The 20,983-nt window shown below is 35.2% G+C and overlaps 2 protein-coding genes across 2 annotated transcripts; one reads left to right on the forward strand and one right to left on the reverse strand.

Annotated features, from left to right (window-relative positions):
- Positions 1-92: 92 nt before the first annotated feature.
- On the forward strand, positions 93-9,620 carry LOC107598399 (CD209 antigen-like protein D). Its single transcript, XM_016289720.1, has 7 exons — positions 93-349; positions 561-662; positions 5,330-5,440; positions 7,879-7,980; positions 8,116-8,267; positions 8,357-8,457; positions 8,995-9,620. The coding sequence occupies exons 1-7, from the start codon at positions 256-258 to the stop codon at positions 9,116-9,118; spliced, it is 786 nt and encodes a 261-aa protein (XP_016145206.1). The 5' UTR covers positions 93-255; the 3' UTR covers positions 9,119-9,620.
- Positions 9,603-16,158, reverse strand: LOC107598386 (transient receptor potential cation channel subfamily V member 6-like). The gene is made up of 16 exons (XM_016289700.1): positions 16,028-16,158; positions 15,672-15,769; positions 15,459-15,581; positions 15,227-15,367; positions 14,959-15,057; positions 14,701-14,876; positions 14,430-14,576; positions 14,137-14,216; positions 12,459-12,594; positions 12,291-12,377; positions 12,115-12,191; positions 10,654-10,819; positions 10,495-10,561; positions 10,147-10,415; positions 9,959-10,065; positions 9,603-9,878 (listed from the first exon to the last, which is right to left on the reverse strand). The coding sequence occupies exons 1-16, from the start codon at positions 16,156-16,158 to the stop codon at positions 9,620-9,622; spliced, it is 2,163 nt and encodes a 720-aa protein (XP_016145186.1). The 3' UTR covers positions 9,603-9,619.
- Positions 16,159-20,983: the final 4,825 nt, after the last annotated feature.

Consider the following 20,983-nt stretch of genomic DNA (forward strand, 5'->3'; position numbering starts at 1 on the left):
CCGGACTCTAATGAGGAAGTTGCGGGAAAACAACTGATCATGTGTGATGCTCAGAATTATCCTGGTGTGAGAGAATTAGCATCAGGTCAGCATATTTCATGTGTGAAGCTTTTCAGTTACTCTCATTTATTCTCCAAACAGTTTAGACAATAGGAAATTAAATCAGTTTTGCTAAAGAGTTTGCACCTACTGGGACCTCTGTCAAGTTAGTCAGGAAAACGAAACTCAAGGGAATTAGTAGACAGAAAAAAAAAAATGGAAAGCAAGAAAGAGGTGGAAGTGGAGTTGGAGGAGATTGCAACGGTTGAGGAGGATAAGGAGAAAGAAAATCAGGAGAAGGAGACAAAAGGTAAAATCTTTAATAAAATCTTTAATTTATAAGCAATAAACAAGTTATAACTGCTGAAATTTAAAAACAGAACTCTTCCCTTTGGGAGAGCCTGCTTTATGATTCAGTCTGATTCAGTCATTATATATACACATCGATCTTGCTTCTCTCTTGTTTTCTTTTCATATCTAATTATTCTTTTCAACTGGATTGTCTCCAACTGACTTTGCAGAAGAGGCCGTAGATGAAGGGAATGTCTACTCTACTCTCAGCAGTCCGTCTGAGCATGAATATGGCGTGCCATCTTCAATTCGCTCTTATACAGTAAATAAAGGTAACACACTTTTTGTACACATCAAAACTCTTTTTTTTTATCACTGCACATTTCAGGCCAATAAATAGCTAGTGTCAAAAAATACCCATTTAATGATAAAAAAAAAATCCAGGAGTTTGATTTATGGCAAGTTTTGATTTGTGCATAAATTTAAATTATAAAATAAACTTGGGCGTATTCAAATACTGTATATAAATAATGCTACACTCTTAAAGATAAAGGTTTCAAAAGGGTGTTTCATGACATAGCAGAAAAATTTTGGTTTCCCAAAGAACCTTTCAATAAACAGATCTTGAAAGAATCATTTTTTTTTTAGTGTGAAGAACATTTTAATAATCTAAAGAACCCTATAAACTATAAAGAACCTTTTGCACTGGAAAGATTCCATAGATGTTAAACGTTCTTTATGGAACCGTCAATGGCAATAAAGAACCTTTATTTTTAAGAGTGTATAAATACATTTTAATTATATATATATATATATATATATAATTACATGCATATTCATTGTGTGATATAAAATCCAGCTGTCTCTGGTCTAAAACAGGACAAGTGAAAATGGCCAGAAAGAGGAACAAAAACAGATGGAGAAAAAAACAACTGATGCGGTGGTCAGTGAAATAGAGCAAAGTATCAAACAAAACAAACATTCTGATCTCAAGATTAAAAGACGTATGTAAAATGGTCTACATTGTAAAAAAAAATAAAAAATCTACAGTAAAATATAGGTTACCAGAATGTTATTATGATAAAGTTGCATGCTTGCACACAAGTGGCATTTAGGTGACAGTATTTTAGAACATAAAAATGTAAAATAAAAATGTATTAGAACAAAACAAAGTCAAATGAAACATAAATAAATGTTATGATTGATGTTAGGACTTTTTTTAGGAATCCAAAAAGTTTGCGTGCCCCAAAGAAACTTTGTGTTTACTCACAAAACCTTTGCCTTCTTTCACAAAACCTTTGTGCTCCCTTTTAAAAATTTTGCATTTGCTTGCAAAACTTTTTAGTTCTTTTTGAGCAAGGGAACTCAATGCTTTTTTTCAGGTAATGCAAAACGTTTGCAAGCTAATGCAAAGTATTTTGGAGAACGCAAAACATTTATGAGAACGCAAAAGCAAATATAATAATTTTTTGGGGGGATAATTATATCATTATATCACCATGTCCCTTTAGTATGGAAGCCCGTTTCCGCCACTAAATAAAAAAATATAATTCTGTAAGTCATAATAATGAGAAACTTTCTCAAAATTATGACTTAGTATCTCGTTATAATGAGAAACTTTCTCGTAATAATGACTTAGTTTCTCGAAATAATGACTTATTTTCTCATAATAATGACTTAACCTAATCCAAAAAAAACAAAAAATGACTTACTCGACGCATGCGGAACGCAAGATTGACAGCACGCTAGCGACATCTGTTGGTCAAAGCCATGCAGGAACACCGCTAACATTGCTTTGTTCTGTAATCTAAAGTGTATCATGCTATAGTCTGTCATTAAATAACGATTTCAGATCAATGATCTGTATGTAGTCTTTTGTGTAATAGTTACTCTGCCAGATAGTTATGGCTTCAAACATTCCAGACCAATATTTCAGTTAAGAAATCCAGGCATTTTATGAAGAAATGAAAGCCATTACACATATAAACTTAATTTATAGATGTGTATTTCGATGATTTATTAGTTTTATTAGCGGTCCCTTTCATGCATCACATGCAATGTTAGCGGTGCTCCTGCATGGCTTTGACCAACAGATGGCGCTAGCGTGCTGTCACTCTTGCGTTCCGCAGGCGGCGAGGAAGTCTTTTTTTTTTATTTATTTTTTATTTTTTTTATTAGGTTAAGTCATTATTATGAGAAACACTAAGTCATAATAACGAGAAACTAAGTCATAATAATGAGAAACTAAGTCATAATAACGAGAAACTAAGTCATTATTTCGAGAAACTAAGTCATAATAATGAGAAACTTTCTCATAATAATAACTTAACCTAAAAAAAAAAATAAAAAAAAACTAATCCAAAAAGAAAAAAAAAAAGACTTACTCGACGCATGCGCAACGCAAGAGTGACAGCACGCTAGCGCCATCTGTTGGTCAAAGCCATGCAGGAACACCGCTAACATTGCATGTGATGCATGAAAGGGACAGCTAATAAAACTAATAAATCATCGAAATACACATCTATAAATTAAGTTTATATGTGTAATGGCTTTCATTTCTTCATAAAATGCCTGGATTTCTTAACTGAAATATTGGTCTGGAATGTTTGAAGCCATAACTATCTGGCAGAGTAACTATTACACAAAAGACTACATACAGATCATTGATCTGAAATCGTTATTTAATGACAGACTATAGCATTATACACGTTAGATTACAGAACAAAGCAATGTTAAGTTTCTCATTATAACGAGATACTAAGTCATAATTTTGAGAAAGTTTCTCATTATTATGACTTACAGAATTATATTTTTTTATTTAGTGGCGGAAACGGGCTTCCATACTTTAGGTATATATTGCCATGTTAATTACAATTGCCAGTTTACCAATTTTTTACAGCAGCATTCTTTACCTTTAAAATGACATTGTGAGTGGCTGTGGTATTGCTTAGCTTAATATTAAACAGTATACTCTTTAATAGCAGCATTTCTATCCATTATTGTTAACCCAGTGGTTTCTCGTTTGAAACATCTGTTACCATAGTTCAATGTAAAAAGCATATCTGGGACACAGCTCTATATTTTGTTCTCTCGAGGACAGCGGGTATCTTGTTTTGTCCAGAGAGTACTTCAAGGTTTCAGAAGGGCAGGCGAGGACACAGAGCGTCGTAATCAGACTGTACGGATGAACGTCTTCAAAAGCCCCTGCGCGCGGTCGAAACCTTATGGGATTAGAAATCTGCCACAAATCTGCACATATTTTGAGGCACAAATGTGCATTTTGCATGCGCGCTATTTGAGTTTTGTGGAGAAAATGTTCGTCTCGCAAAGAAAAACTTATTTTGAGCGCACTAAAATCAATTTTGCATTTAAAATATGTTTTTGGATGTGTGCAGACCCTACGGTGCCCGGGAGGTGACATGGTCGGTTCACTTATTTTTGTCGTGGCCATGACATAATAACTCGTGGGAACGTGATAATATGTTGTGGCCACGAGATATTAATTCATGGTAACGTCATTTTAACTCGTGGGAATGTGATATTATGTCGTGGCCACGAGATAATTTTGAGGTAATGACATCCTTATGTCGTGGCCTCGAGATGCTATGTTGAGGGGACGATATCCATTTCTCGTGGCCACAACTTCTTATGTTGAGGGAACGACATATTTTTCTCGCGGCAACGAGTTTAATGCCTTAACAAACCTGCGTGACCATAGCAATCTGGGATTATCAAAAATGGATAAAACATTTTTATTAACATTAAAGGGATAGTTCACTCAAAAATTTTAATTACCCCATGATTTACTCACCCTCAAGCCATCCTAGGTGTATATGACATTCTTCTTTCAGACGAATACAATCTGAGTTATATTAAAAAACATCCTGGCTCTTCCAAGCTTTATAATGGGAGTGGATGGTAGCCCAAAATTTGAAGTCCATAAAAATTTTACCAATTCATTATAAAAGAAGTCCACACGGCTCCGGGGGGTTAATAAAGGCCTTCTGAAGTGACATGATGCGTTTTTGTAAGAAAAATATCCATATTTACAACTTAATAAACCTTAATCTCTAGCTTCCACTAACTGTCGTACGCACATTCATGAGAGAGTGGCGTCCAGCGGATGATGTAGCATGTAGGCAAATGCGGTGAGACTTGTTTCTCACAAGACTTGCATATTCTCACCGGGGTTTACGCTACGCCTACGTCATACATCATCCGCTGGACACCACTCTCTCGTGAACGTGCATACGACTGTTATCGGCAGTTAGAGATTCAATGCTTTATTGGCATGTCGAGCATTTACAGTAGGCTATTATTTACAAAAGTATTCATAAACATTAAGTAAAGATTTCGTAATTAAGGGAAAAAATTTATATAAATGAATATAAAAATATAACCAATAATAATAGGCTAATAATAATAATAATAATAATAATATACAAATATTACGGGAAAAAGACGATCAGTTAATGGACTTACAAGACTGTAGGATGGATAAAAATGTTTTCTTGTAGGCCTATTTTATATTATGCACTTTATGTAACATTTATTCATGATAAACTTCATTTGAATGCTGACTAACGCACGTAATACAGTCCGATAGCCAAGGCCTATGGTTAATATAATAATTTAATAATGTAATAATTTCTATAATAAATAATATAATAATTTTTTAATTCAAAATAAAATATTAATGAATCCATCTCTGATAATCCCGGGTTGCTATGGTTACACAGGTTTGTTTACACATTAAACTCGTGACCACAAGAAAAATATGTCGTTCCCTCAACATAAGAAGGATATATTTTAACTCTTCTGCTGTACTGTACTGTATTTTCCTCTTCTGCTGTTGTGGTATTCGGCAAGTACGCAAACGGCAAGTCTAAACCGAAACAGCTGCAGCCGGATTCAGGTGATGAATGTTGCGAGTGCAGATCTCTTGACTTCCGTCATTTGGCGGTCCATGTAACGACAAATGTATGATGTTTTTCTCCAGATCCATCGCTAGATATTCACCGGAAACTCCGTGTTTACCGCATCGTCTCGCTGATTCTCTTCGTCATCTGCGTCCTTTTGCTGATTGTGGTCCTTGTGCTGGTTATGAAGTGTAAGTATGACCATCTTTTATATGTACAGCGTGGAACCTATAAAACAGTATTGTATTCATTTAACCCTTTTATTGTCTTCGACTTCGGGCCATTTTTGGTCTAAAATACGCTATTAATACCACATCGTTTTTGATATTGGAAACAGGCTTTGTGTCTAAAGGATCTAAACAAGAAAAATATAAGCTTACGTAATTGGCAAAAATAATAATATTAATAAAAATAAATGAAATAACTATTAAATATATGGTCCACATTATCTTTCCAGGGTTTGACGTGGGCTTCTGAAGAAGCACTTGTGGCCTTTGGCCTTTCAGTATGATATGCAGCTTAATTTTTTTATTTGTAAACTCGAATTAAATTTGAATGAAAATATTTCACATTTAAAATACCATCTAGGGTTTAACCCTTCACACATACTGTTCTCTATGATAGGGTACAATGGTGCTAAATGCATGGATGCAATTTTCTCCATACACATAAACTGCTTTAAATTCATAAACTTGTTCATAGACTAATATATATTTCATTGTATTGTGACGTGAACGGCTAAAAGAAAACGAACTTAACCAGGAAAAGAGTCACATTTTTTCCCAGAGTTCATTTAAACTTTGAGAACAGATAAAAACAAATTTTTCTTTAAAGTGGTCTTTAGACCAGTTGGACCATAATGAAGAACGATTATGAATTTTTAATGGTTTTCAAGGATCACAAGTGGGTGCAGTTTTCAGAAAAATTGGTGGGTTAAAATTAGTATGAAAAACAAGTTTACCGTCAGGAAAATGTGAACAAAAAAGAAAATGAAGGTAAACGTACCTATTAAGCTCACCAAAATCTACATTGAGACATTTTAGCACACAAAATATTGGTTTCAGTACAAGAAGTTATGTTAAAATAAAATATTAATCTCTCACACATAAATATGTAATTTTATTTGAAATGACAAAAGCATCTCAATACATCATTAAATGCAAAAAGTCTGGCTGTGCTTAATGGGTACACGTTTCTACCCTTTAAGCACACCCCTGTTCCCATTAAGCTCACATCATGTTTTATTAAAAATTCTTGTTTATTTTAAACAACCTTTTTAAAGAATAATTGAAATTTTTTTTTATTTGAAGGTACAAAGTCAATCACAAAAAAAAACTGAACACTAAAATCAAGCAACAAGGCTTGATCAGTTATATATTCATAGTGAAGTGTCATTTAAGCACATTGCAACATCCAGACTAGTTCACACGTTCAGCTAAATAACACATATTCAAAAATAAAATAAAACCAATAAAATATTTCATTCATGGGGATGAACACAGAAACTAGCCTCATTATGAAGCCTCTTATTAAATGGATCAACTTATCTATAGTCTCTTAAGGCTACACAAGGAATACACTACACAATATTCCACCGATTTACAGTCAAGTTGACGCTAGTTGCCAAAGGTCAGAGCCGGTCTGCAGATTTGAGTTATTTAATAGAAAATCACGTACTGTATGATGATCACAGATTCTCAGTCGTTTAGTGTATGATGCCCAGTTTTCCTTTGTGACTATTTACAAAGTCTGTAAGTGTATGATGCCTGGTGTTTTAAAAATCTGTTCAAATTTTAAAAGTCGTGTAGTGTATTCCAGCCTTTAGTTGCTTTTTTTCCTGGACAGATACTACAGGTTTCTGTAGGCTCCTTCTTTGAATGGATGACATGCCTCTTTCATCTTTGAGCATAAACTATAGTTATGTCTAGATTTTGTTAACTTAAAGCTGTGAAAATAAGTTATTAACCATTTTATAAAGATTACCTTAAGTGACAGCCATCAGTTAATATTTAAAGTCTGTTTATGAAGTATTTACATAGATGTTCAATGTGGAAGAGCTTAAATAGAGCACACTGAGCTTAATTGGAGCAGCAACTATTTTTTTATAAATTTCATGTAATATTTATTAAAATGACAATATTTTGCTAAATAAATAATCTAGGTCGTGTATTGTTCATACATATTTTGTTATGAACAACTATTATTAACAATATCTATGAAATTATACTTTTTCTTATTGATGTCACACTGAAGCTGTGTGATTTTCTTAGTAGTGTACCCTTTAAGCTCACCTTAAAATAATAAGAAATCTTAAAAAATGACAGCAGTGTAAAACCACAGACCAGCAATAAACTGTACATTTATAATATTATGGATTTAAAAGTACAAGTCAGTACAATGTTAAAGAACGCGACACACACTTCTCCCAGAAATCCTGTATAATTCAACCAATCCGATGACGACTTCGAAACTCCTGAAGTGTTTCCAATTTTGTGTGCCAACGGTCCGTGGGCTCAGTCTGAGGCTGAGACTACTTTATTATGGCACCACAGTACTAAAATAACTGTAATAACTATGGTATGGCAGTTGGTTTTATAGAGGTTACATTGTTACATTATGTTCTGAACAGTGACTGGGACGCTGCCATGTCAGAAGGTAGAGCAGACTGAAAGGTCTCCACCGGAACAGGAATGCAGCTTGAAGAAATGCCCTGAGGTTTACCAACTGCCTCGTGAGTTTGTGAACAACAGACATATGGTTTTCTAAAGGTTTTATGTATGTTTGAAAAAAAAATTCCTATGTGAAACAAATTTTTTTTCTTCACATCAGTGTTTTCTTGTTTCCCCACCTAAATGTCTGTGTGCAGAGCGTCTGTGCAGGGATTGTGGCAAGGGCTGGCTGAGGTTTGAGAATACTTGTTACTTCCTGTCTCAAAACCGTTTCTCCTGGCAGCAGAGCAGGGAGGAGTGCCAGAGGAAGGGAGGAGATCTTGCTGTCATCACTAATGAACGTGTACAGGTCAGTAAATACGGTGAAATTGAAACTAATAGAACTGATTCGCATATTAGTGTATTCATATGCTTTTTGGCAATATCTCTTCTCTGCAGATGTATCTGAGTAGGAAAGGGAGTTTGCGCTACTGGATTGGGCTAAGTCATTTGGGGACAAATGAATGGACATGGATTAACAACACTACTTTGACAGTGAGGTGGGAAAATAATGATGGTTCAAATGAAAAAAAAAAGTGTTTTTTGAAGTGCCTCTTTGGGTCTGTTTACTACATTTTTAAGCTGTTTGTAACCATAAAATGGGCAAAATATTTCTAATGATTTTTCAAATTTGTTACACTTTACCCCCTTTTTTCAAATAATCGCATTGTTTAAAAAAAAAAATATATATATATATATTTAAATTGCTGATATGTTTTTTTTAGACCAAAAAAAATATCATACATTTTTTCTCCCTCTGATTCTGGACAAAACAAAAACAAAAAAAGTTAATAATTTTGAAAAAGAAAACTGAATATTTAACATAAAGAGGGGAAAATGTGAAAAATCATTGGGAATTTTTGCCTAGTTTTTGTTGTTAAAGCAGAAAAAAATTACATAAAATAGGAAATAAATGCAGAGAGGCACTTGCAAAAAAAAAATAAAAGTTACAAATAAAAACAAGTATTGTAAAATGAAAATATTTAAATGTGGTTTAGTAGCTACTGACTGACTGTGGTTCTTATGCACACAAATAGATATTGGGGAAACCAATCCTTTCCTGGAGAGTGTGCCATCCTGGCTGGAAATGAACCACCTGAACGGAGCTGGCACCCATCTTCCTGCAGTTTTTACTTGCAGTACATTTGTCAGAAGATGTAGATGTCCGAACATCATCTAAACCCACTGAAATCACCTATATATATGGATATCATAACTCAACAAATACTCAAGATAATCATCTTTTCTCTAAAGATTCTAGTCAGAAATAGGAACTTTTGGGCTATCAACACTGCGTAAAGCTTTTTTTGTAGAACGTGCATTATGAAGCATTATAGATGCAGTATAAAACAGTTTTAGAAATTGTCCTGTTTATTTGCATTACAGCTGCACTTATTTCTAAATGTACTGATCATTTACACAAAGATTATTTGCACTAAATATGTCTAATGTTCACACGATGTACTGAACTGCACATACTTTCTCTTTAAAATGTCTCTTTTGGATTGCTTAATTAAACATACACCTTTATATTTAACAATATTGATGGTGCACAGTTCAGCTTTGTCTACCCAGTACAACACATATATTTGTATATTAAAACACACATAAATAACTCAGAATAATTTAACAGGAACCCTTTAAATATTAGGAATGTCATTTTTAGATATACTTGATATCTGGGCAATCCACATTTTCTTCCTTTTCACATTCTATACTCTGCCGAATGAGCTGCCAGCATTTTATTGGTCTCCTCTGGATTCTAGGCCTCTTTTTCACAATAAAATTGGTCTGCAGTGGATCATTTCCAGGGTCATTCTTGCCTGTTTCCTCTGTCTCCTTAGCTGGTTCTCCATCCTTTGAGAATGCATTAATGTAGCGTTTCATCTTTTGCACCAATGGGTCATTGCGATCCTCCACTCTGGAATCACGAGATATTGTAAAGAAATAAGACTAATCAAATTGAGAGTGTTTCGTGATGCTTTTTCAAGGCATCCTTACCGAAGGTACCAGCGTTCTCCAAGGCCAAACGCCAGACCACAGATGCCCAGTCTTGGCCACAGGCGCAGTGGTAACTTCTGTTCAAGCATCAGAGTAGTGGCCACCACCTATGATCAGAGAAACTGATGTTTTTTCCCAGCATGCTTTTAGAACAATTACTGTGGGATTGTACTAGCTACACTACCAACCTGGGTCCTCCAGAGTTCATCACGTTCCTGGGTGACCCTCCACTGTGTGTCGCTCATCATGGCGATCAGGAGGTTGAACAGGAGGATGTAAGCGACCACACTGAAGTAGATGTGGACAGAGTGCACGACTGGATGGGTGTACAACATATGGTCCACTGGCAAATCTATTAGACCAATGCTCAGCTCAAACTGAGTGAAAATGGTGATGGGGAATGAGCGGTATGGCGGTAAAGCCGAAGGATCTTGGGTTATGTAATAGACCCACAAGCCTGAGGAAGGAGACATTATTTACATTACAGATTTGCATTTGATATGAGTTTCTTTTGATACAACTGTATTTGAACTAACCAGCAGATGATCCAGTAAGGAAGATAAGGGACAACCACATGAACTTTGTCATATCTCCAAATATTGTCTGCAAAAGAACATCCACACATGTACATTATAAAGCTATACTGGGTCTACAAACCGACAAGAATGAGCAGCTGCCTCAGCAAAACCCTCCACCTTCTGAATCACAATGACATAGGGTCCCAGCATCTCAAAACCTCGGGCGAAGTACATAACATTGGACCAGCCAAGAACCAAAGCCCAAGCCATTGGCACAAGCTCTTCTGCCATTCCAGTGGTCCGCAGCACACACAAAATCACAACCAGACTCGCGTAGCCAATTCTGCCACAGAAATACAAGGAAATGAAGCGTGAGTGAATGCATGCAGTCAAACATTTTTCATTGAACATGATAATCCGCCTATAGAGTGGTGCAGGTATGACGTCAGAACTGGCAAGACTAATTCGCCGCTTGTTCCTTTTTGATTTTCCTGTTTACTTGGTCGGTGTCTCGTCATAGCTGTGGGTGTGGTGTGGGGGGAAACAATCCTTTCCCCTGTACTGGAAAAGCATTGTGTTAACCCAGTGTGGCCTACATAGAATCACTTCTGCCGCTCGACAGAGCAAAATACGTAGAAAAACTGAGCCGTATTAGGTCGGACTGTCAATACAGTATCTGTGACTGGACAAACGACCCAACGGAATGGCCAGAGGTGTTCTTTTATGTGATTAAGTCTCCAGATAAGAGACAGCTAACTGCAAGCCCATAAATATGTGACCACTTGTGAAAGTAAACATTTGTCGTTTTGTTTTGCATAATTTTAATAAAGTGATAAAGACCAGGGAAAAGCCTACTTTTTATTGGTATATTAAAAATAATTTTAACTTTGACAAAACATAGGTAACATTACATATAGCCTAATCATTTTCACAAATATATGCTGTAAAATAAAGAAGATATAATATAATATGAAAGTATGTCTTAAGAAAATCAACCATGGTTTTACTTTGAATAGTTTGTTTTCCCCCACGGCATAAACGGATATGACGTTTTCGTGGGTGTTCTCAGTAATGCCGACCAAGCCTGTTGGGTTTTTAAAATGTTTTTCTTTTTTTAATGAGTAAAATAAAGCCTGTTTTAAACATAACTTGATGATACTTTCACGTTTTGTTCTACAAACTGCACACCCTCACACTTTTATAGTTATTTATTAGTAAATTGTTTTCAAAAATAAACATAACTGCTTTAAAATTCATGTTTTCATTATGGGTGTGTGCAGTTTACGTTGTACAACAAAATGTCATCATCAAGTTATGTTTACCACAGGCTTGCCGGTTCTGATGTCATACCTGCACCACTCTATATGTCCCCAAGCGAGCAACCCCCTTCCTATAATATAAAGTTAACCTGAAAAAACAAATGTTTCAGCACAACTGTTTTTAACATTGATAATAATAAAAATGTTTGATGAGCACCAAATCAGCATATTAGAATGTTTCCTGAAGAATTATGTGACACTGAAGACTGAATAACTGCTGAAAATTCAGCTTTGCCATCACAGAAATAATTTACATTTACATTACAATAGAAAATAGAAACAGTGAATTTAAATATATATATATATATGAAGAACTTACAAAGTAATATGGAAGGGTCCTCCTAGGGCAGACTGGCCAAAATAGCGTTTAGCTCCCACTCTCAAAATACTGGGAACCTGAAAATAATTCATGATAAGGAGTGTTTTGGCATACTACCAATAATATTTGACTAGTTATAACATAATGTTTCTAATGTCAGAAAAAGTTTTGCTGACCTCTATCAGCAGAATAACGATGGCTCCTATGACACTGATAATTTCTCCAATTAAACGCAGGTGATCTTTATAGGTCTGATAGCTCTCCTAAACATACAAAAAACCATTAAGTTCCTGCAGATATAAAAGTGCTTTGATATACAGAAACATAAAAATATTGTTTCACACCGTAAAGCTTTTCTGCACTTTTATGGTTTGGTCGTTGTCTGCTTTGGTGTAATTCTCAGGAATATCCTTCAGGGGGCGGTTTATACAACACAACGTGAATATGCTAATATACAGCAGGTACACCAGCATCAATAACCTGCAAACAGATCAATAGAGCAATATCGTCAGTGTAGCTGAAATCATAAACATCGTTTCATAGCATATCACTGCTTTCAAAGTGAAATATGGTCTGTGTAATATGTGTATAAAATCTGAAAAAATGCTAAATATGTGGAAAAACTTGAAGCTTTTGAAGAGTCAGCTGAAGAAAAACAGGTACAACAGGGACAACATATCATAATGTTCCTTTAAACCTCCATATCATATTAACCTACATTTTAAACATAATTATATCAACTCTTTTTGTTTATGATATTACATTTAGACCCTAGATTATATATCTATTACATATAAAAGATAAATATATAATATAATATTTTTCACCATAAAATGTAATTCATTGACCTAAAAACAGACAAGCTAGTTGCCTTCGATTTTCTTTGTACTTTTTTTAAATTAATTAAGAAATTTAAGAAATGTAGATATTTAAAGGGTTAGTTCACCCCAAAATGAAAATTAGCCCATAAATTACTCACCCTCAAGTCATCCTAGGTGTATATGACTTTCTTCTTTCAGACGAATCCAGTCGGAGTTATATAAAAAATTGTCTTTGAAGTTTCAAGTTGTTTCATGGCACTCAGCGGGTGTTGCATGCATCAGTCCAAAAGAAGTTACATAAAAAGCACCCATCCATAAAAGAAAGTGTCTCACGCGGTACCGAATCGATGCGTTTTTGTATGAAAAATATCCATATTCAAAACGTAATAATCACTTTAATGTAACTTGCGCCAACAGTCCTACACGGAAGCAGTTCCGGGCAGATGATGTATGGAGGTCGGCTTTGTGCATGCGCCGCTCAGAAGTGACGCACGTGGAAACGCAGTGGAGCGATCGACCCAAAACACTGGTCACTTCTTAGAAGTACAAAACGAGGATTTGTAAAGAAGAATGTCGGAGGATTTCGATATAAGCCAAGAGGAGACTGGGTTTCCTTTGCTAAAGTAAGGAAACTTTGCTTCCTTTGCTCCTGTTAACAAACGTTGGTTTTCACGAGACTCACTGACGCATGCACAACGCTGAACTCATACGTCATGCTCCCGGAACTGCTTCCTTGTAGGACTGTTGGAGCAAGCTACATTAAAGTGATTATTACATTTTGAATATGGATATTTTTCTTACAAAAACGCATCGATTCGTTACAGGAGGCCTTTGTTCACCCCCCGGAGCCGTGTGAGACAGGTTTTTTATGGATGGGCGCTTTTTATGTAACTTCTTTTGGACTGATGCATGCCACACCCGCTGAGTGGCATTAAACAGCTTGAAAGATCAAAGACAATTTTTTATATAACTCCAACTGGATTCGTCTGAAAGAAGAAATTCATATACACCTAGGATGACTTGAGGGTGAGTAATTTATGGGCTAATTTTCATTTTTGGGTGAACTAACCCTTTAAGTAATGTTCACTTGATTAAAACTAATAAAAAAAGTCTTTAGCTAAAAATATTTTTAGTTTATTAATTAAAAATAAATAAATAAACTAAATGCTGTTTTTTTTAATAGTATGTGATAGTAAGGCACCTGAAGTAATGTTTCCCATACAGATTCCACTTCAGTCTGACGAGCTGTCGAACTGGAGTCAACTCAAGAATCCTTCTGGCCTGAGACAAGAGAGGATACACAAATCACTTTGTTAAGAGATGAACTAAGAATAGCTCAACTACAGCAATTTGATTTAGTCTGTTACTGCTGATGATTTTTTTTCCATCATTAATGTTTACAAGTGTAGTGAACTGTTCGACTTGAATTTTTCAGGTTCTTCCTGTCAGGTCCTGTTTGATAAGCTGTATTGCATCCTGCATACATTTACACACCTCTCTTTTCTGACTGCTGACAATGATCTCAAGCACTGAGAGGTCATCCTCCCTGGAGTCAACCTCAGTAAGATCATAAAGGTTGGAGGACAATGGTCCCAGACTCCACTGAATGATCCGCCTGCGGTTAGCCAAGTGCTGGAAGGCCTGTGCAACATCACAAAAACATCAAGCAGTGTTCTTTAAATGCCGTGAAATGCTACCATGCAAATCCATTCTAGATAAAGATGCATGTTTTTGGAAGAGGCACTTGTAAAGATCTCTCTCTTACCACGAGGTTGCCCTCCTTCGCAGCGAGTTTGAGTGGTGTGAGGCCTCTGTAGTTGGGTACCATGTCTAGAGGGATAGCGGGGTCCAGATCTGCATCTTGTGACATCAGCATGTCAAAAATCTGACATGCAGTTGTTTTATTGGGCTGCAAAATCAACAGATGAAGGATGGTATTGCCTGTTCATGAGAGAGAGAAAGAGTTACAACCACAGATGCAGATATAAATATCACATTGTGAGAAAAGGTTATTTCCACTTACCCAGGGAATCCTGGGCCCGAATATTAGCCCCAGCTTTTATCAGCATAGTTATAATTTCTTCATTTCCCACACAGCTCGCAAATGCCAGGATGTGTTCACCTACGGTCACACAGTTTATTTATTTATACATTTTTGTAATAGTCATACAATAGAAATACTACATCGCTCCTAATGCTCAACCATATCCTCAACAACAACTAATGAAATAATCAGATTTAATCAAATTAATTCCAAAAAATCATTAATAGAATAGAAACATCCATCTCACCAAAGTACAAAAGTCCTCCTCTTCTTTTGCGGAAGTACATGCCTGTGACCCTGGGTGTCGCCACATCACCTCCTCTTGTTATCAACTCCCAGACTAAGTTAACATTCTGGTTAACAGCAGCAATGTGAAGGGCTGTTAAACCTGTCAATCAGAGCACACATTCATGAGATCTACGAATAGTTATGAAATTGCATTAAATGTTTGAGGAAGTTTTTGTTTTTTAAATGAGGACCATGGTAGAGTTCAGAGGTCATGGGCTCGTTGATGAGCTCTGGTGCTCCATCCATTAATGCCACAGCCGCATCAAAATTATCATTCATCGCAGCAACATGCAGAGCCGTCTCTCCAAGTTCACCTAGAATTGCACACCCAATGTCAGATCCACATTAAATTCTGTGTCTGTCATTCAGTGTGCCGGTAAATAATGGCAAAAAGTGTGGTTTACCTCTCTCAAAGATATTAGTCGATGAACAGTCAAGCAGTTTCTTTATACAGGCTGCATTATTCTCCTTAGTGGCGGAAAACAGGGGGATGTCATTTACTCTGCAGAACATAAAGAGAAATGACTTTTAAATTTGATCCTTTTCTAAGCTATTTAAGATTGCACTTAAATCACCCTTTAACTTACATCTTTAAAATATTACACTGCAAAGTTGACACAGAAGCAACTGTATGCAATTTTAAAGCACAGCCAAGACAAAGATGTGTGTTCATTTTACATAGAACCAAAGTCTAAAACCTAAACTTGCAAGCACAGCCTTCGTTTCTAATTTATTATACTGATAATAGTTAGTTCTTTACTTTTTGGTCTGCATGAGGAAGGTCTCATCCAACATTTCGTTCCATCCTTTTCTATGCTGAAGGCGAAACTTCAGTTGGCTCCACCAATGGTTTAGCTCCCCTGCAGCAGTTCTGGAGATGGCTGGTGACATGGTTTCAGGAGGAGTTTCAGACCAAAAGGACTGACAAGAAGAAATCAACATTGTCAAAATAACTTACACCACAGAAAAAAAAGGTGATTTTCAAAAACATATTCTTAGAAATTTCTACATAATATTTAAATTAACATGCAGGTGATGATGTAGTTTTCCTCCTCATCAGCACTTTCAACATTTTATTATAAAATCAGTATATAGTTTATCTTAATAATTAAAACGATCCTTTAAAAGTAACATTTCTTTTTAAAATGATTACACAAACTTAGATGACCTGTTTTTGTACATTCTAAACTAAATGTTGATATAACGTTACGTAATGTATATATGATGATTAAAAATCTTTCATATTTTTAATATTTTATATTTAAAATATGACTGTTACTACTGCTTCTACTATTTTTAGTTGTTTTTTTTGACAAATAAAATTAATTTAGGAATTTAACATATGAAGCACTTTTTTGGTTAACATTATTATTATTATTATTATTATTATTCCACTTTTTTTTTTAAATGCAGAAAAACAACCATTTACCCCACTATCCACTTTCATAACATAGCAATCAGTTACAATACTACCAAAGATGCCAGCATTCAAAGCAATATTCACCTACCTTACAAAAATCCTTAATATGTTATTCCAATGTTATTTTTAGTAATTGATGTACAGCATGTTTGTTTGACTGTCAGTGGACAATACTAAGGTAAGCAGTCTGACATCAGTATTTATACTTATGGCTGAGTCTGGAAAGGAGGGTGGAGGACATCACACAGGTGGACAGTAGAAAAGGATCAAGAGAGGTTTAGGTGCCCAGTATGAGACCCATTATAGTTCGGGGCAGATTGAGACAGTTATGTGAGTTTGTAGTTAGCTTATATAACCTCAATGTTATGTTAACAACTTAATTAGCTACTAACTTTGAATCTTACTATTAAATATGTCTGTCTTTGTATGTCTTTTTTTAAAATTAATTATTTTAAACATGATTTGGACTAAAGTGGACATAAATTGCCTTTCTTCACTGTGTACCTCTATGGAGTTGCGAGATTGGTCCGTAGTCCATATTTTTCGGTCCGCCCCCTTCATCTTTCACAGCGTAGCCAACCTGAAACAAAACCACACCAGTCAACACTTTTAAAAACACTGTGTCAGATAAACGTATAGCAAACCTGTCCGAAACCAGCTAGATACCAGGATGTTCTAGATGATTCAAAACAACCTTATTCACCTTTATGAAAGCGCAGGAGCTTTTTGAGGTCCAGGGCCCAACGTCCGATCAACGAGCGTTTGTTCTCCTCCACTGAACACTAACACTGGATCATTCAGTCCTAAATCCGCACAAAACCAAAGAGTCTTCCTCTTTATCTTCATTAGCCAGACTACTTCTCTCAGTAATGTGGTGAAGGACTGGTCAGACAGATACCACCACACCGGGTCAAGGCATAAACCGGTTTTCAGGATGACTGTTTTCACGTCTTTCAACGCAACAGGACAGACCACTTATGTTTTAACGCACTAAAGGTCGCCTAATGATGTTTTGTCTTATAATAGCCTAAACTACCAAAAATAATCGGTCAATCTGTCTTAACGAGCGAAACATCTGGTTTAACGGAAAATACGATACGATACGATACGATACGTCGACTAGATTCACGGACAATTCTCAGACATGTTTCGTTCGTTTTGCGGTAGGCTAGGCTATATATATATATTTCGGTAGGCTAAATGTAAAATATGTATTTTACACAAAGTTGTCCACATAAAATAAAGTTCAGATGTAAACACAAGCCTTACAGTAGGCTAATTAATTAACAAACAAATGAATAAATAAAATGTTACTTTATTGTTTGCAACTGGTCTAATTAAGCAGATGAGGAATTTTAGACTATGTTTTCTATTGGTTACAACTGTTGCCATGAATAAACACACTTTTACTAAGAAAACCTTTTTTTTTTTTTTAAAAGAAAAAAGAAAATTCATGCAGCTGCTCTCATTGCTGGGATTAAGAGGACATCAAATGCAATAATACAGAGAGTGGCTGGGTAATGTAAGGTCATTTAAGGCATAACACATAGTGGTCAAACACCAGAGACCTAAAAAACAAGGCCTAATTGTATGTTTACATCACAAAGAAGAAATAAGTGTTTTGGTTAACCAAGAAATCCGTGTGGTGGGGACGTCAGTGAAACCTAGCCTAATATATTTTTCTTATCAACACTGAATATATACATTTGCAAAAGTTTTACATTTGGCTAAATGGTATTAACTAATGTAAAGCACTGGTTTGAAGTGAGTTTGGACAGTTCAAAAGACAAATTATGGTATTTGATGGTCAGGTACATGAGTCATAATGATTGGTCAAAAGTGTTTTAAATGGCTTGTTTAAATGGCTCAGAAACACAGGATGGGATACTATCTATAGAATGTTAGTTAGACCACATATTGTGAAGTAATGGATGTTTTTTTTTCTCCCAGTTGACTCAGTTGTGTTGTTTTGCATTAAACAGCACATATTTGCTGTGTGTTATTTAGCTTCAAAGAATAGCCTAATACCCAAGGCATGTGTTTGTTGTAAGATTTCCATGTGCAAATTATTGTATGTCATTTCATCCTGTCTACCACAAATGATTGCAAACAACTTATTTTGCTGCAATAATTTAATGGACAGCTTTAGGTTCACCAAGGTCAGAGTGTAGCAAGAATGCAGAGTTTTGGTCATTATTGCACTTGGAATAATGCAAGTTTTTGCAGGATGCTTCTCGCTAACATATGCTACAATATGTGTGATCCTGGCACAGCAAATATTTACAATAATCAGCAGCAATTCACAGAGTAGAACTTGTTTAGCGACCAAAACAAGTGGGAGGGCATGTTTTTTTGCAACATATAAGGGTAGCTAAGGCAGAATATGTAATATTTTTTTTAACATGCTGTGAATAGTCAACATTTCTCATTTTATAATTTTTCTTCAGTTTTAAGTTGCTAAATATTTTTATGGAATATAAATTATTCTTTGATGAATAGAAAGTTTAAAAGAACAGCAACTTAATTATATACATATTACTATATATGCATGCATACAGGTGCATCTCAATCAATTAGAATGTCGTGGAAAAGTTCATTTATTTCAGTAATTCAACTCAAATTGTGAAACTCGTGTATTAAATAAATTCAATGCACACAGACTGAAGTAGTTCAAGTCTTTGGTTCTTTTAATTGTGATGATTTTGGCTCACATTTAACAAAAACCCACCAATTCACTATCTCAACAAATTAGAATATGGTGACATGCCAATCAGCAAATCAACTCAAAACACCTGCAAAGGTTTCCTGAGCCTTCAAAATGGTCTCTCAGTTTGGTTCACAAGGCTACACAATCATGGGGAAGACGGATGATCTGACAGTTGTCCATAAGACAATCACTGACACCCTTCACAAGGAGGGTAAGCCACAAACATTCATTGCCAAAGAAGCTGGTTGTTCACAGAGTGCTGTATCCAAGCATGTTAACAGAAAGTTGAGTGGAAGGAAAAAGTGTGGAAGAAAAAGATGCACAACCAACCGAGAGAACCGCAGCCTTATGAGGATTGTCAAGCAAAATCGATTCAAGAATTTAAATTTAAAGCAAAAGGAGCCCCTACAAAGTATTGAGTACATGTACAGTAAATGAACATACTTTCCAGAAGGCCAACAATTCACTAAAAATGTTTTATTTATTGGTCTTATGAAGTATTCTAATTTGTTGAGATAGTGAATTGGTGGGTTTTTGTTAAATGTGAGCCAAAATCATCACAATTAAAAGAACCAGAGACTTAAACTACTTCAGTCTGTGTGCATTGAATTTATTTAATACACGAGTTTCACAATTTGAGTTGAATTACTGAAATAAATGAACTTTTCCACGACATTCTAATTTATTGAGATGCACCTGTAATTATAATTATACAAATTAGCAAAATGCTGTTTAAAACAACTTTAGATGGCATATTAACATGACACAGCAGAAATAGCTGTATGTTTCAACTTTCATTTAAAATAGTTATTTTGTGTATGTGGAGTTTGTGTTCATCACCCCTATCAGATCATACTCTGATCTCATACTGAGAATCTCGTCCACTTCCAGGTAAAGCTGACGCATGCTGATCAGTGTCTGATATGTCATTTAGCTGATTCTGTGCTGTTCATAGGAAATGAGAAGGAAATTTCAGCAACATGATGAGTATAGACTTTTTTTTGTGGTTCAAGATGTAAATAAATACAGTATGCATCTTTAAACAAAATCATATATATTTTACAAATTTGGACAGTAGTGGAACAGTGGTGAACAACTGTACAATCAAACAGATTCAAATATACATCCACTTTATCATACACTCCCTTTTTACATATTTTTTTTACACAGAAATCCATTCACACACCCAAGCACACACTTTTTTTTCAGCAGCACCAGTTTCACCTGTACTGTAAATATTAGGGCTGGGTTTTGACACAAATTTCACAATTTGATTCGATTCTCATTCACAAGCTTGCGATTCGATTCGATTCGACTCAATATTTATTATTTTAGATATATATCATGTACAACATGCCAAATTTTCTCAAGGAAAAAAAATCTCAACTAAAATATAGGCTTAAAATAATAAAGTTACAATTACATAATAATATTTCTACTTCAATTCGTTTTTTTGAAATATAAACAATGGTGGCTGTCATAAAAAGTTGATGGATTTATTCAAACATAAATTAAACATTGAAGAACAGTTAAATTTATAATGAATATGTTATATGATGAAAATTACAGGCCTCTCTCATCTTTTTAAG

This window comes from Sinocyclocheilus grahami, unplaced genomic scaffold, assembly GCF_001515645.1.
Source record: "Sinocyclocheilus grahami isolate Dianchi unplaced genomic scaffold, SAMN03320097.WGS_v1.1 scaffold251.1, whole genome shotgun sequence".
NCBI classification, from domain to species: Eukaryota; Metazoa; Chordata; class Actinopteri; order Cypriniformes; family Cyprinidae; genus Sinocyclocheilus; species Sinocyclocheilus grahami.